This window comes from Bos taurus, chromosome 25 (genome assembly GCF_002263795.3).
Source record: "Bos taurus isolate L1 Dominette 01449 registration number 42190680 breed Hereford chromosome 25, ARS-UCD2.0, whole genome shotgun sequence".
NCBI classification, from domain to species: Eukaryota; Metazoa; Chordata; class Mammalia; order Artiodactyla; family Bovidae; genus Bos; species Bos taurus.
Window position 1 is genome coordinate 28,429,656 of NC_037352.1, and position 15,507 is coordinate 28,445,162.

General features: G+C 42.2%; 1 protein-coding gene across 4 annotated transcripts in view; it reads left to right on the top strand.

The window, feature by feature from the left end:
* Positions 1-15,507, top strand: part of TYW1 (tRNA-yW synthesizing protein 1 homolog (S. cerevisiae)) — a 145,965-nt gene that overhangs the window by 50,877 nt on the left and 79,581 nt on the right. For all 4 annotated transcript variants that reach the window (XM_059881376.1, NM_001192753.2, XM_024984983.2 and 1 more), the window contains one exon: positions 11,380-11,557. In XM_059881376.1, the coding sequence (XP_059737359.1) occupies positions 11,380-11,557 (178 nt within the window). The remainder of the gene's footprint in view (positions 1-11,379; positions 11,558-15,507) is intronic.

The following is a 15,507-nucleotide window of genomic DNA, read 5'->3' on the forward strand; positions in this document are numbered from 1 at the left end:
TTGCCTTGACAAAATGTTACCATGTCAGCAAAACATCTCTTTATTTAATCAACAATAAATTTTCTCGAAAGGTTTTCAAATTTGAACCGGTTGATACTTGTACACTGACACTCTTCAGAATACTGAAAACAGTTTTTCTTTACAGTAGTAGAAAACAAGTGTATTTTTGAAGGTGTGGTGGGCAGTAGACAGGTCTGCACATGGGCTTAAAGGTGCTCTGATTCATTATATTTTCACTAAGAATGAGAACTCCTTTAGTTTCCAGTTTTTTAGATGGTGGTGACTATTTGTTAATGCTTCTTACTTCATTCTGGGCTTAATTACTTTTTTGAAAATCTGTCTCATTTTAATAACTGCAGCAAATCCTACTGTGAAACCTATAGTATTAGAAGATGTGTTTTCTATCTTTTTGGCTCTTGGCAGAAAGTAATCTGAAATGTTCAAATCGATGGTTGTTTACTGTGGGCATTCAGCTAGGCAGTAAGATTTTCTAACTTCACTCAGTTTTTATCAATGGTTATAATCTAAAGTTTTCTTTTTTAATGAACCCGAATTCCTCCTTCAATCAGTGAAATCGCTGTGTTCTATCTCTCATTCATCCCTAAGTTGAGTTCAGATTAGTCATTCAGTCATGTCTGACTCCTTGTGACCACACGGACAGGAGCACACCAGGCTTCCCTGTCCATCACCAACTCCCGGAGCTTACTCAAACTTATGTCCATCGAGTCGGTGATGCCATCCAACCATCTCATCCTCTATTGTCCCCTTCTCCTCCTACCTTCAGTCTTTCCCAGCATCAGGGTCTTTTCCAATGAGTTAGTTCTTTGCATCAGGTGGCCAAAGTATTGGAGCTTCAGCATCAGTCCTTCCAATGAATATTCAGGACTGATTTCCTTTAGGATGGACTGGTTGGGTCTCCTTGCAGTCCAAGGGACTCTCAAGAGTCTTCTCCAACACCACAGTTCAAAAGCATCGATTCTTTGGTGCTCAGCTTTCTTTATAGTCCAACTCTCGCACCCATACATGACTACTGAAAAAAAACATAGCTTTGACTAGATGGACCTTTCAGTTCAGTTCAGTTGCTCAGTCGTGTCCGACTCTTTGCAACCCCATGAAGTGCAGCACGCCAGGCCTCCCTGTCCATCACCAACTCCCGGAGTTCACTCAAACTCATGTCCATCCAGTCAGTGATGCCATCCAGCCATCTCATCCTTTGTCATCCCCTTCTCCTCCTGCCCCCAATCCCTCCCAGCATCAGAGTCTTTTCCAATGAGTCAACTCTTCGCATGAGGTGGCCAAAGTATTGGAGTTTCAGCTTTAGCATCAGTCCTTCCAAAGAACACCCAAGACTGAGCTCCTTTAGAATGGACTGGTTAGATCTCCTTGCAGTCCAAGGGACTCTAAAGAGTCTTCTCCAATACCACAGTTCAAAAGCATCAATTCTTCGGTGCTCAGCTTTCTTCACAGTCCAACTCTCACATCCATACATGACCACAGGAAAAACCATAGCCTTGACTAGATGGACCTTTGTTGGCAAAGTAATGTCTCTGCTTTTGAATATGCTATCTAGGTTGGTCATAACTTTCCTTCCAAGGAGTAAGCGTCTTTTAATTTCATGGCTGCAGTCACCATCTGCAGTGATTTTGGAGCCCCAAAAAATAAAGTCTGCTACTGTTTCCATTATTTCCCCATCTGTTTGCCATGAAGTGATGGGACCAGATGCCATGATCTTAGTTTTTGGATGTTGAATTTTAAGTCAACTTTTTCATTCTCTTTCACTTTCATCAAGAGGCTTTTTATTTCTTCTTCGCTTTCTGCCATAAGGGTGGTGTCATCTGCATTTCTGAGGTTATTGATATTTCTCCTGGCAATCTTGATTCCAGCTTATGCTTCATCCAGCATTTCCCAGGATGTACTCTACATATAAGTTAAATAAGCAGGGTGACAATATATAACCTTGATGTACTTCTTTCCCGATTTGGAACCAGGGTGTTGTTCCATGTGCAGTTCTAACTGTTGCTTCTTGATCTGCATACAGATTTCTCAGGAAGCAGGAAGGTAGTCTGGTATTCCCGTCTCTTTCAGAATTTTTCACAGTTTGTTATGATCCACACAGTGAAAGGCTTTGGCATGGTCAATAAAGCAGAAGTAGATGTTTTTCTGGAATTCTCTTGCTTTTTCAATGATCCAGTGGATGTTGGCAATTTGATCTCTGGTTCTTCTGCCTTTTCTAAATCCAGCTTGAACATCTGGAAGTTCATGGTTCATGTACTGTTGAAGACTGGCTTAGGGAATTTTGAGCATTGCTTTGCTAGTGTGTGAGATGAGTGCAATTGTGTGGTAGTTTGAGCATTCTTTGGCATTTCCTTTCTTTGGGATTGGAATGAAAACTGTCCTTTTTCAGTCCTGTGGCCACTGCTGAGTTTTCCAAATATGCTGGCTTATGGAGTGCAGCACTTTCACAGCATCATCTTTTAGGATTTGAAATAGCTCATCTGGAATTCCATCACCTCCACTGGCTTTGTTCGTAGTGATGCTTCCTGTGGCCCACTTGACTTTGCGTTCCAGGATGTCTGGCTCTAGGTGAGTGATCACACCTGGGTTATCTGGGTCATGAAGATCTTTTTTGTTTAGTTCTTCTGTGTATTCTTGTCACCTCTTCTTAATATCTTCTGCTTCTGTTAGGTCCATACCATTTCTGTCCTTTATGGAGCCCATCTTTGCATGAAATGGTCCCTTGGTATCTCTAATTTTCTTGAAGAGATCTCTAAGGGTGTAAATATTAATGAAACAGATGACTGTCCTTTCTGGATAGTCAGTTTCAGAGTAAGGATGGCAAGGCTAATGAAGTCACTCTACCTCTTCTGAACTGAGTACTGCCCCCTGGGTGATGCTCTGACATACATTCCAGTTCTGGGTGCTAAAGATGCAGGAGTGGCACTTAGATTTCATTTTAGCCCCTGGTGGAGAGTCTCTTCTCTGTCTTCCCCAAATCAGAATTCCTTAGTAGAGACTGGCATGGAGAAGTGGCTTAATCTCAAATGTAGAATTACTCACAGATGCCCTACAGGAAACTAGTTCTGCTTTCTCTTCTTCCACATCCATTTTAGAATTTCCCTGTTAAAGCCCTGTTGTTATTACCCTGTGTCCCCTTGTGGCTTACAAAAAAGAAAAACAAAACAAAAAGCCAAAAGTAAAAGTGTGTTTCTGGTTTCCTCAGTTGGAACTTGGGATACATTTTCCTATAGGAAAAAAAAATTGAATTTGATTAGGTGATATTGAAATGGACTTGGTAGTGCTATAGTTTAGGTATGTGCTGTGCTTTGGTCGTGTCTGACTTTTTGTGACTCAATGGATTGTAGCCATGAGATTCTCCAGGCAAGAGTACGGGTGTGGGTTGCCATTTCCTCTTTGGGGATCTTCGCGACCCAGAGATCGAACCTGAGTCTGTCACATCTCCGGTGTTGGCAGGTGGGTTCTTTACCATTAGCGCCACCCGGGAAGTGTTTAGGTATATTACAGATTAATTCGATGTTGGCGGGGGTTGGGGGTTTGAATGGTAACTTCATCTCCGTTTTAATAGCATTATATCTGGAGGAATATGAATTTCAGATTTCAACAGAAATTTAGGAAACAGGAGTCATAAGTTGGAAGTTACAGGCAATTTTCAAAGGTTTGTAGCCGTTTCCTTCTTAGTTTGTTAAGTTTTTCCACTCCCGCCTTTCCTTAGACGGCACTCTTAACTCACTGATGTTTCCCATCACTCTGCTGTGGAGTCCTTTGTTTCTTTGGGTGCTTTCCCGCCACGTGTTGATCACCGACTCCCTCCCCTGGGTCTGGTCCAGTCATTCTATGATCTGATTTTTGTATGGGATGAGTCTTGTTGTCGGTATTGTTTTTGCCTCTGAGTTTCCAGCTTTTGGGGCTTCCCTTGTAGCTCAGTCAGTAAAGGATCTGCCTGCAGTGCAGGAGACCCGGGTTTGATCCCTGGGTCGGGAAGATCCCCTGGAGAAGGAAATGGCAACCCACTCCAGTATCCTTGCCTGGAAAATCTCATGGACACAGGAGCCTGGTGGGCTGCAGTCCCTGGGGTCACAAAGAGTTGGGTACGACTGAGTGACTAACACTTACTAACACTTACTTCCAGCTTTTGGCTCAGTGGCCAGCCTTCAGCACATTTTGAAGACATTCTGATCTTTTCAACGTTTCCTTTTTGTGCTTCTGTTCTCAATCTCAAGGGTACTCATTGTCTTTTCAGTTATTTCATTGATCATTAAACCAGTCTTCTTTCCATGACCTTTATTAGCTTTCCCCTTTATATGCACAATGTAAAATTAACTTTACGCTGATTACAAGTGGGTCAGGATTAAAGTGCAACTCAGCATCTTTTCAAAATGCTCACTTCCCCCTCCAAATACCACCATGGCAGGGAGACACAGGCTTCAGAGAATGGGGTGGAGGTTTCTTTTTTTTTTTTTTCCCTTAGTTAAATTTATGTATTTGTCTATGCTGGGTCTTAGTTGCGGCACACAGGATCTTCGATTTTCATCGTGGCGTGTGGGTTCTAGTTCCCTGACCAGGAAGTGAACCCGGGCCCCCTGCCTTGGGAGCGTGGAGTCTTAGCCACTTGACCACCACGGAAGTCTCAGGCTTAGGTTTCTTTAACTCAGTTTCCCACCAGTTCAGCTGAGATCAAGTAAGTGAACACTCTTTGGGAGGAACGTGCTCAGTGCTGAACGTGCAAAGATGAAGAAGACGTCATTTGTTGCTAGGTGTTTTTATCTATCGTTTAATGCAAAAAATAAAGGGTCTCTTAATAGATGGGCCTCAGGAATAAGGTGTGCTAAAGTACACATCCAAAAGGAATGTGGGGGAAGCCAGGAAGAAAATACCACCTGCTAATTGTTTTCTGAAGCTTGTTTATGAAATAAACATCACAATAGAAGTGGCTGGATCAAAGATCTATTTTATGTGACTTTCAGCCAGAGGGGTTCTTAGGAAGATCTTTGGCCGGGAACTGTATCATTATTTGAGAAGAAAGAATGTTTTATTTCTGAGTGGTCCAGTCTTTAGAAATAGAAATACTCATCTTTGTCAATTATACCTCAATTTAAAAAAGGCATAAGAAAGTATTAAAAGAATAAAAGTTCATCATTAACCAATGCCCCCCCCCCACCAAAAAAAAAAAACAACCCCAAAGAAATAGGAATACTCCGTGTTGTACCTTATGTCCTTTTTCTGGGTTATTCAGCTTATTGGTATGACCTTAGGATAAAAATTCTGGAATCTTAAGTTTCTGCGTCAGCATCTTTCAGTGACATAAAGTGCATGCATGCGTGCTCAGTCGCTTCAGTCATGTCCAATTCTTTATGACCCCATGGACTGCAGCCAGCCAGGCTCCTCTGTCCATGGGGATTTTCCAGGCAAGAATACCGGAGTGGGTTGCCATGCCCTCCTCCAGGGGATCTTTCCGATCCAGGGATCGAACCTTCGTCTCTTATGTTTCCTGCATTGGCCAGCAGTTCTTTACCACTAGCATCACATGGAAGCCCAAGGTCTTTACCTCCAGTCTAGAGGCTGAATTAGAGACGTTGTGTTTGGGGGCAAGTAAACCATTTGGGTGCCTGTGGTGTTGAACTCATGGGGTCTGGATTGGCCGTTGTCCAATATGGGGCATTGTCCAATATCAAAAGAACTTTAAAAGACTGTCCCTTACCAGCAAGGTACTTCCTGACTTCCTGACTTCAGGGACAGAGCATCCATGGAACCAATCCAGAAAAAGTCTTCCCATTGTCCACACCTTCTTTTTGTACAACCAGAAGACTGGCAGCTGGTGTTTATTTTATCCGTTCAAGGCTCAGGGGTTAACAACTTTACAGAGAAGAGCAGTCGTAATCATAAATCTGACTGCATTTGCCTAGCACCATGGCATTAACCTGCCCATTCCTGCCTTAAATTCTGGTGCTGGCTTCTCTTCCTTACTAATAAAATGTCCTTTGAAGCCTTCTTTGCACCCCAGCATAGGGCACTTTTGACTACATTAAAAACCTGTTCAGGCAGGTATCCTTTCTTCTTAATGATTTTCTTTGCTGAGAATTCCTTTGCTGCCTCTTGGTTGGCAGAAGCTGCTCCTCCTGTTATCTTGACATTTTAAAAGTCAGACCTCTTTTTAAAATCATCAAACCATCCTTTGCTGGCATTCCATTCTCCAACTTTAGATCCTTCACCTTCCTCTTGCTCTAAGTTGTCATATAATGACTTCACCTTTTGAATCATATTCGTCTATAGGTATGTCTTTCTTATAACAATCCTGCCCCATACATAAAAGCTGCATTTTCAATACGAGATAAAAAGACATTTTACAAAAAGCTCAAGGTTTTCACACCTGCTGTAGCTGCAGCGACCGCTTCATGAATTTCCTTTCCTTTTTCTTTTTTTTACAATGGTCCTTCCACTGGACTCATTTGTCTTGAAGTGGCGGGCAACCGCAGCTGCAGACTTGACTCTTGGTGCATATCAAGCCATTTATCCTTTGTCACTTTTCTCTGCTTCTTGGGAGCATCACGTATCATATGGGTCCGTGCTGTTATTCAGGGTTTACGGTATTGCACTAAACATGATGAAAACTGTGAGAGAACTTCAAACCTGTACTGCAGTGAAACTGACTAGAGAGATGGCTGCTCACGTGATGATGACCCTCACCTGGAGTTTCAGACAGATACTTGCAGCACTCCTGCTCAGTGCCCTAGCAACAGGAGGTGCTGGGAAATGTGTACAGTGTTACAGTCTATACTGATCTTTACCTTTGTTTACATTTCTGTCAACTGGGAGTGGTGCTATACAAGGTCTGTTTGTGTGAGTACATTTTGATACATTTTAACTTAAAAAAAATACATGTATATTTTATGATAGTAAATGATAGAGGAGTATCTACATGTTTTTTATGCATTCAGGATACACCTAAGTTTTAAATTTTTTTGGATATTACTGTGTTATGGGGTGCATCTGTGAGACTTTTCAAATTGTCACAAATCTTCAAGAACTTTTATATAAATAGAAATTTCCAAAAATTATATATATATGTATATAAAAGAACTATATGTGTGTGTGTAGAAAAAACCACATACACGTCGACCTGCACTCTTCCAAACCTTGTTGTTCAAAGATCAACTGTATGTTGAATTGAATGGAATTACCGTTTTATTTAAAATAGAAAATAATTGAATTTATAGAACAATTCATGAAATAATTATCATAACGAAATATTTGCAGCTAAGATTAAAAAAAATGCTTATGTGCTGGGCTTGGTACCAAACTAGTTATTTCATGTGGCTTATTTCACTGAATTCTCACAACTGTGTGCGCATGTGTGTGTGTGTGTGAATTCCCCACGTTATACATCAGGGCATAGGTGTAGAGGGGATGGGTGGCTTGACTCAGGACACAGATCACCCTAGTGGTAGAGCCAGAGTTTGAACCTGGGGCATCTGACTTCCAGTGCATCTGACTGCCTTGCCAGTACTCAGTCATTCTTCTTTCTGAGTTTTAGGTTAATTTTACCACTTCAGATTAAATCTGCCCTTCAGCTCTTCTGCTCATGGGGAGATTAATGATGTTTCTTTTTTTTACAAAAAGAAAATTTTATACTTAATGCTGAGTTGTCTTGGCAACACAGAGTGAGTTAAGTATCAAGTTTTATTTAAAACCTTGATTCACTTAAGATTTTAGATTTCAGTAACTTAAAAAATTATCCATCTCCAATACTGACATGAAATACATTCTTAGAATTGCAGTTAGATAGTCATAAAAGAAGATAAAACCTGCCACTTTTAGATTGTTCTGATTTTAGCCTGTATTATGTTGATTTTGATGGCTTGGGTGTTTACTTGCACTTGCTTATTTCCAAGTAGATTGTGTGTGAGTGTATGTGTAAAATAAAGTCACCTCGTGGAAACTAAAGCACAAGCAAGCAGTGAAAGGTAACTTTATTTTCTCCAGATTTGTCTTCCTTAAGGCGATAGTTACTGGGATTTAATTATTTTAAGAAACCAGGATAAAGGTGATGATAAAAACACGTCCTTAATGAATGTTTTGTGTGTGTACTAGGCCGTCTGCTAAAGCCTTTCCAGGCATTATCTCATTTAATTCTAACAAACATTCTTTGGGGTAAATACTGCTTATAGTGAAGAAAATACATTTCATGAGTGACTAAGAAATGACTGAGAAGGTGTATGAATATGCTTCTCCTCATTTCTAATCTTGGTGAAGAGGAATATTATACTCTTTAGAAAGAATGTATTTTTCAAAAAGTACCTAGAGAAAGTAGCATGGATGCGTATACAGTAACATATGTAAATAGATAGCCAATGGGAATTTGCTGTATGATTCAGGGAACTCAAATTGGGGCTCTGTAATAACCTAGAGGTGTGGGAATGGGCTGGAGCTGGGAGGGAGATTCAAGAGGGAGGGGACACATGTATACCTATAGTTAACTCCCTTGGACTGCAAGGAGATCAAACCAGTCAATCCTAAAGGAAATCAGTTCTGAATATTTATTGGAAGGACTGATGCTGAGGCTGAAGCTCCAGTACTTTGGCCACCTGATGCGAAGAACCAGTTCATTAGAAAAGACTGTGACTCTGGGAAAGATTGAAGGCAGGAGGAGAGGGGGACAGCAGAGGATGAGATGGTTGGATGGCATCACTGACTCAACAGACGTGAGTCTGAGCAAGTTCTGGGAGATGGTGAAGGACAGGGAAGTGCTGCTGCTGCTGCTAAGTCACTTCAGTCGTGTCCGACTCTGTGTGACCCCATAGACGGCAGCCACAGGCTCCCCCGTCCCTGGGATTCTCCAGGCAAGATCACTGGAGTGGGTTGCCATTTCCTTCTCCAATGCATGAAAGTGAAAAGTGAAAGTGAAGTCGCTCAGTCATGTCCGACTCTTATCGACCCCATGGACTGCAGCCTACCAGGCTCCTCCGTCCATAGGATTTTCCAGGCAAGAGTACTGGAGTGGGGTGCCATTGCCTTCTCCGAGGGAAGTGCTACAGTCCATGAGGTCTCAGAGAGTCAAACGTGATTGAGTGATTAATTCATGATGTATGACAGAAATCAAACCAATATTGTAAACCAATCGTCAATCAATTAAAAATAAATAAATATTAAAAAAATAAAGACCTGGAGAGAGCACCAAATCCTGACCACTAGACCACCAGGGAGACATTACCATATGTAAAACAGATATCCAGTGGGAATTTGCTGTGTGATGCAGGGAGCTCAAATCCAGTGTTCTGTGACAACCTAGAGGGCTGGGGTGGAGTGGGAGGTGAGAGGGAAGTTCAAGAGGGAGGAGGCATATTTATACCTGTGGCTGATTCATGTTGCTGTATGGCAGAAACCAACACAGTATTGTAATTAATCCTCCAATGAAAACTAAATAAATAATAATAAAAAAGAGCCTAGATATAATGGACAGAAATGTCTGAAGTAAAGAAGATTTATTTTTATTTGCCTTCTTATGCTCTTTCCAAGCCTTTCCAACTCATGTTAGATTGAAGGATGCTAATGAATGCTTTTTATTTATTAAAAATAATTTTTTTTCTTTTTTCCCCGTGAATGCTTTCTGTGTTGGGCCAAAAGCAGTACTGCTTGACCTATGCAGTCCACTCGAGTCACATGGGGAGCATTTAATAAATACTAATGTCTCAAGCTCATCCCCAAAGATCAAGATTTAATTGGCTTGGGATACTGCCTGGATGCTGAGATTTTTAAAAAATTCCTTAGGTTATTTCCCAACATCTAACTACAGTGGAAATCCATGGTGTGTGCCAGTGGTTCCCCAAGCTTGACTGCACATTGGGATCACCTGGGGAGTTTCAAAAACTCCTGATGCCCAGGCCCCTCCCCCAGATGGTGATTTTATTGGCCTGGGCTGTGGCCTGAAGTTTGGAACGTTGAAGATAGTCCCAGGTGATTCCAGTGTATTTCTAAGTTTGGAGACTGCTGGTTTATGCAGTGGTTTTCTTTTTTAAAAAATTGTTTTAAACTGATAGAAATTTAAAAAGAAAAGTTAGTTATTTGGCCGCACTGGGTCTAGTTGTGGCATATGGGATCTAGTTCCCCGACCAGGGATGGAACCTGGGCCTCCTGCATTAGGAGCCTGGAGTCTTAGCCACTGGACCCGCAGGGAAGCCCCTGTGCAGTGGTTTTTTACCTTGGCTGCACATTAGAATCACCTGGGAGACTGTTAAAGCTCCCATGACCCTGGCTTGCACCCACTCCAGTTACATAGAATCTTTGGCGCTGGATCTTGGCAGCTCTAGTTTTCCAAATCTTAATTCAAAATACTTGAGGGACGAAGGGAGGCAATGATTGGGGTAGGAGAGGCTATTCTTGGGCTTCTCTTGTGGCTCAACTAGTAAAGAATCCACTTGTAATGCGGGAGACCTGGGTTGGGAAGATCCTCTGGAGAAAGGAAAGGTTACCCACTCCAGTATTCTGGCCTAGAGAATTCCATGGACTATACACAGTCCATGGGGTCGCAAAGAGTTGGACATAACTGAGCGGCTTTCACTTTACTTGCCTTATGTAGCTATACTGAGTTCATTTTCTTAGACCAACATGATGGAATGCAGAGCTAAGAAAATTATGGAAAGTAATGTATTCTATGTTCCAAATAATTAGCTAATAATAAAATTAGTTTTGCCTGCTTTATTGATATAGTTTAAATAGTATTAAAGCCAAGGATGAGATTGCTGGTTTAATCATTGTAGGGTTTTCTTTTTTTTTTTTTCTGACTTAATGTGGCTCAGCTGGTAAAGAATCTGTCTGCAATGCAGGAGACCTGGGTTTGATCCCTGGGTTGTGAAGATCCCCTAGAGAAGGGAAAGTTTGTGTCTGCTCTCTTAGTGCAGTAGGCAGCATGTCAGTCTCATAATCTGAAGGTCCTGAGTTTGAACCTCAGACAGGGCAGATCATTCTTTTTGGGATTCCCTGGTGGCTCAGACGGTAAAGAGTCTGCCTGGGATGCTGGAGACCTGGGTTCGATCCCTGGGTCGGGAAGATCCCCCAGAGAAGGAAATGGCAACCCTCTCCAGTATTCTTGCCTGAAAAATCCCATGGATGGAGGAGTCTGGCAGGCTACAGTCCATGGGGTCACAAAGAATCTGACACGACTGAGTGACTTTCACTTTCAATAATTTTAAGGGTTCCCCCCCTCCCAGCCCTTGTTTTGTATTATTTGGCTGGTATCAAAAATGAATTTTCCCTCTAAAATCAAACAACCATTAAGAAAAATTAAAAATTTTTTAATTATGGAAAATAAAAGTGACATCCTCTATTTGTACCTTATTGAACTTGGTCCTTTCCACTGTCTTCCAGGGGTGCCAGGCGTCAAAGAAGAACGCTTTGAAGAAGGAATGACAGTAAAGCACTGTGCGTTGTCTCTCGTGGGAGAACCCATCATGTACCCAGAAATCAACAAGTTTTTGAAGCTACTTCATGAGTGTAAAATCTCCAGTTTCCTGGTCACAAATGCACAGTTCCCTGCGGAAATCAGGTGAGTGGTCTCGCCTGTCAAGATGATGCTTCTTGAATCTTGTGTTTGACTAAGAAGTAAAACTAATAGGTATTGATTCAGAAAGGATTTACTCATTTCTAACTATGTATAAATGTTGGCTTTGAGGGGTCAGAGCACCTGCTCCTAAACATCAATTCTATTGGGAAAGATAACATTTGTTTAAAGAATAGAGGCAAAAAAAATTGCTGGGGGAGTTCAACAGAGAAGTCATTTTTTTTTTTTTTTTTAGATGGGAGAAGTGGAGTAAAAACTTCTCTGAGAAGGCTTATTAAAATTTGAGTCTCAAAATATGGCCGTGACAACCTAGAGGGGTGGGAGGGAGGTTCTAGAGGGAGGGGACATACGGATACCTATGGCTGATTCATGTCGATGTATAGCAGAAACCAACACAATATTGTAAAGTAATCGTAAGGAGAGAGCAATTGGCTAGGTGGCGGTGGTCAGGCTCTCTTGCCCCACTCCACTCACGTCCTGCTAGCTGGGATCATTTGTGGCACTGTGCGTGTGTGTGGTGGTGTGGTCCTATGTAAGCACCACCTGAAAAGCTCTTAGAGGCAGAGTAGAGTTGCGCTGCGGAGAAGGCAATGGCAAGCCACTCCAGTACTCTTGCCTAGAAAATCCCATGGATGGAGGAGCCTGGTGGGCTACAGTCCTCGGGGTTGCTACGAGTCGGTCATGACTGAGCGACTTCACTTTCACTTTTCACTTTCACGAAATGGAGAAGGAAATGGCAACCCACTCCAGTGTTCTTGCATGGAGAATCCCAGGGACGGCAGAGCCTGGTGGGCTGCTGTCTATGGGGTTGCACAGAGTCGGACACGACTGAAGCAACTTAGCAGCAGCAGCAGCAGAGTTGCGCTGAGTTGAGCTGCTGCTGCATCAGCCATGAGCCAGTAAAGCATGTCTGCAGTTCCTATGGCCCTTGCATCTTCTTCCAGCTTCCCTGCTCATACCTTGGCTGCACTGGGTTCAGCAAACAGTGAGATACAGCGAGATAGTAATTATCCTCCAATTAAAAAAAATAAATTTTAACAGTATGGCTGGGATTGGTACTTGGGGAGATAGGAAACTGTAGGTTTTTAATAGCCTTTCCCTTCTCCAGGGGATCTTCCCAACCCAGGGATTGAAGCCAGGTCTCCCATATTGCAGGCAGATTCTTTACCAACTGAGCCACCAGGGAAGCCCAAGAATACTGGAGTGGGTAGCTTATTCCTTCTCCAGCAGATCTTCCCGACCTAGGAATTGAACTAGGGTCTCCTGCATTGTAGGCAGATTCTTTACCAACTGAGCTACCAGGGAAGCCCAATTTAAAAAAAGGTTTTTTAAAAATATGGCTGGGATTGGTACTTGTGAAGGAGATAGGAAACTGTTGGTTTTTAATAAGAACTACCTGAGAAAGATACAGAATTGGGGTCTTTGGGATACCACTATGTAAATATAGTTGACTTGGACCACAGAGGGTGCAGAAGAGCCTGGCAGCAGTTGAACAGGTTGGGGCGACGACTTCAAATGCTGTTCTTTAGGAAGATCTTGCTTTCTGCAGAGTAATCTGCCAGCATGTTTGTATAAAGTGGGAAGGCCAAGAAACAGGAAACTGGATAGGAGATGGTAAGGTTTGTTTAAGAGTTGTAAGGATGAAAGGAAGACAGAATGAGGAGTCTTCAAAAAGGTGTCATTGACATTGCACTTGAAAACATGTGGATTATTTTCAGATATCTTTTGATATTGATTTCTAACATAATTCCACAGTGGTAAGAGAACAGATTCTGTGATTTCAGTACCTATAGACCATGAAATTTTTGCACCTTGTTTTATGTCCTTGGATATATTCCAGTGTCTCCTAGTTTATAGTCTATGGGAACTTGAGTTTGTATCCTACTGTTGTGTGAAAATGGTATAAATCTTAATTATGTTGAGTTGGTTCATGGTGCTTTTTGGATCTACCATATCCTTCTACTTTTCTGTCTATTCATTCTGTTAGTTTTTGAGAGTTTGATATTGAAACTCCAACTAAAAATCTTGATTTTTCTACCTAAAAAAATAATCGTAATATACAGCGGAACTATATGTAACTTTGTTCTGTGTTTTCCAAGTCTGCTGTATATGTGTTGTCATACTTTCATAATTTAAAAAATAAAAAAGAGGAAAAAAAGGTGTCATTGAGGCATGATAGATAGATAAGCTTGGCAAACTGGATGGCTCTGTGAGCCCTGCATGGAAGAGGACTTAGCTGATGACTGGGAAAGTTCCAGCCAGGTTGATTGCTAGGATAGTGGGGCTCTGTAACAGTAGAGGGATCCGCCATACTCTGGTATTTTCAAAGAAACTCTTGACTTTGTTAGCTGGTCTTCCCTTGACCCACTTACAAGTGTTACATTCAGGCTAGTGGCCTTTTTGGGATACTCAACTTTTCTTTAAGAGGATCTCAGTTCCCCCCCCAGCTCCAAAGCATAGGGTTCCTTACTGACAGTTCTCCCACAGAAGGGAGTTTTCACAGTGAGTGGTCCGTGAGGATTTATGGAAGATAGGAAAAAACACCTTAGGCAGATGAGAAAGCTTTATGTTTTTATTTGTCAACATGGCAGCTAATAAAACTGACAAGAATGTGACATTTAATGATAGAGCTGTTGAGGATTAAACAACAACAAAAACCCCTTCTCTTGAGAAAAAGTCCTCTTAGTTCCACAAAAGCAAGTGTTTTTATAATAGTATTTTTGATAGGCATGAAACTGAGGTACCCTAGCATGCATCAGTTACCTTCTGCTGTAATCATTTTCCTTGGGACCGAGCCACTCAAACTCGCCACCATTCGTTTGATTTCCAGGTCAGCGAACACTTCAGGTGGTGGGAAGCTGATGCATCTGGAGAGAGTAGAGACGCCCAGTGCCCTTTCCCCCTCATCTTTTTATCCGGCAGTTTTCTGAGTTGTAATCTTGAAAATAAACTATTAATAGAAAGTAAACTGTTTTCCCTGAGCTCTGAGAGCTGTTCTAGCAGATTATCAAACCCGAGGAGGGGTCATAGGGCACGAGATCCACAGGCAGTTGATCAGAAGCACAGGTGGCAGCCTGGAACTGTGACTTGTGTCAGAAGTAGGGGCGGCCTGGGACTGAGTCCTGACCTGGGAGGTCTGTGCTGACTCCAGGGATTTACTGTCAGAATGGAATTAAACACAGGACACCTAGCTGGTGTCTGCAGAGAACCTCAGGCCTCCTTGGTGTGGAGAGGAACCACACATCTGGTGTCAGAAGTGGTGTGAGTCAAAAACCAGATAAGTGTGTTCTGAAGTGATCTAATGTCATAAAAACAGCACTTCATACTTGGTGCTTGGCAATTTTTGCCAGATTGTCTTTTTTTCCAAAGGTTTCCAAAAGAAATCTCTTTTATGCAGAATCTCAGGATTTAAATGTTGGCTCAAAAAAAAAAAAAAAAAAAGCTTTTAAACGTGGTGCAGGACAAATAAAACCTACTCCTTATCAATTGCCAGTTTGAGATTTCCAGTCTTAAGAACCCTCCGGGCCTTCCAACGTAACTCCGATTTTTTTTTTTTTAGTTGAATTCCTGAAAAACACTGAGTCCCAGTAGGTTCAAGGCCACCCTCTTTGTACAGGGTACAAAGTACAGGGTACAAAGTCTGTTTTGCGCTACAGTAGACGACAAATGATGGCCATAAATTCTCCCTCTCCTTGTATCCGCGATCTTTGTGCTGTAGCTCTGAGTGTCCCCCCACTGACTCCAAGCTCGGCCACGTGACTTGCTTTGGCCAAGAGGAAGTGAGCGAAGGTGACAGAAGCAGAGGCTTGAATGATGTCTCTGCACCGAGGCTTGCCCTTTCTTGCTGCTCTCTGAAACCCTGCCACCGTGTGATCAACTTCAGACTTGCTGGGGGTTAAGAGGCTGCACACACAGAGGCCCCAGCTGTCCCAGTT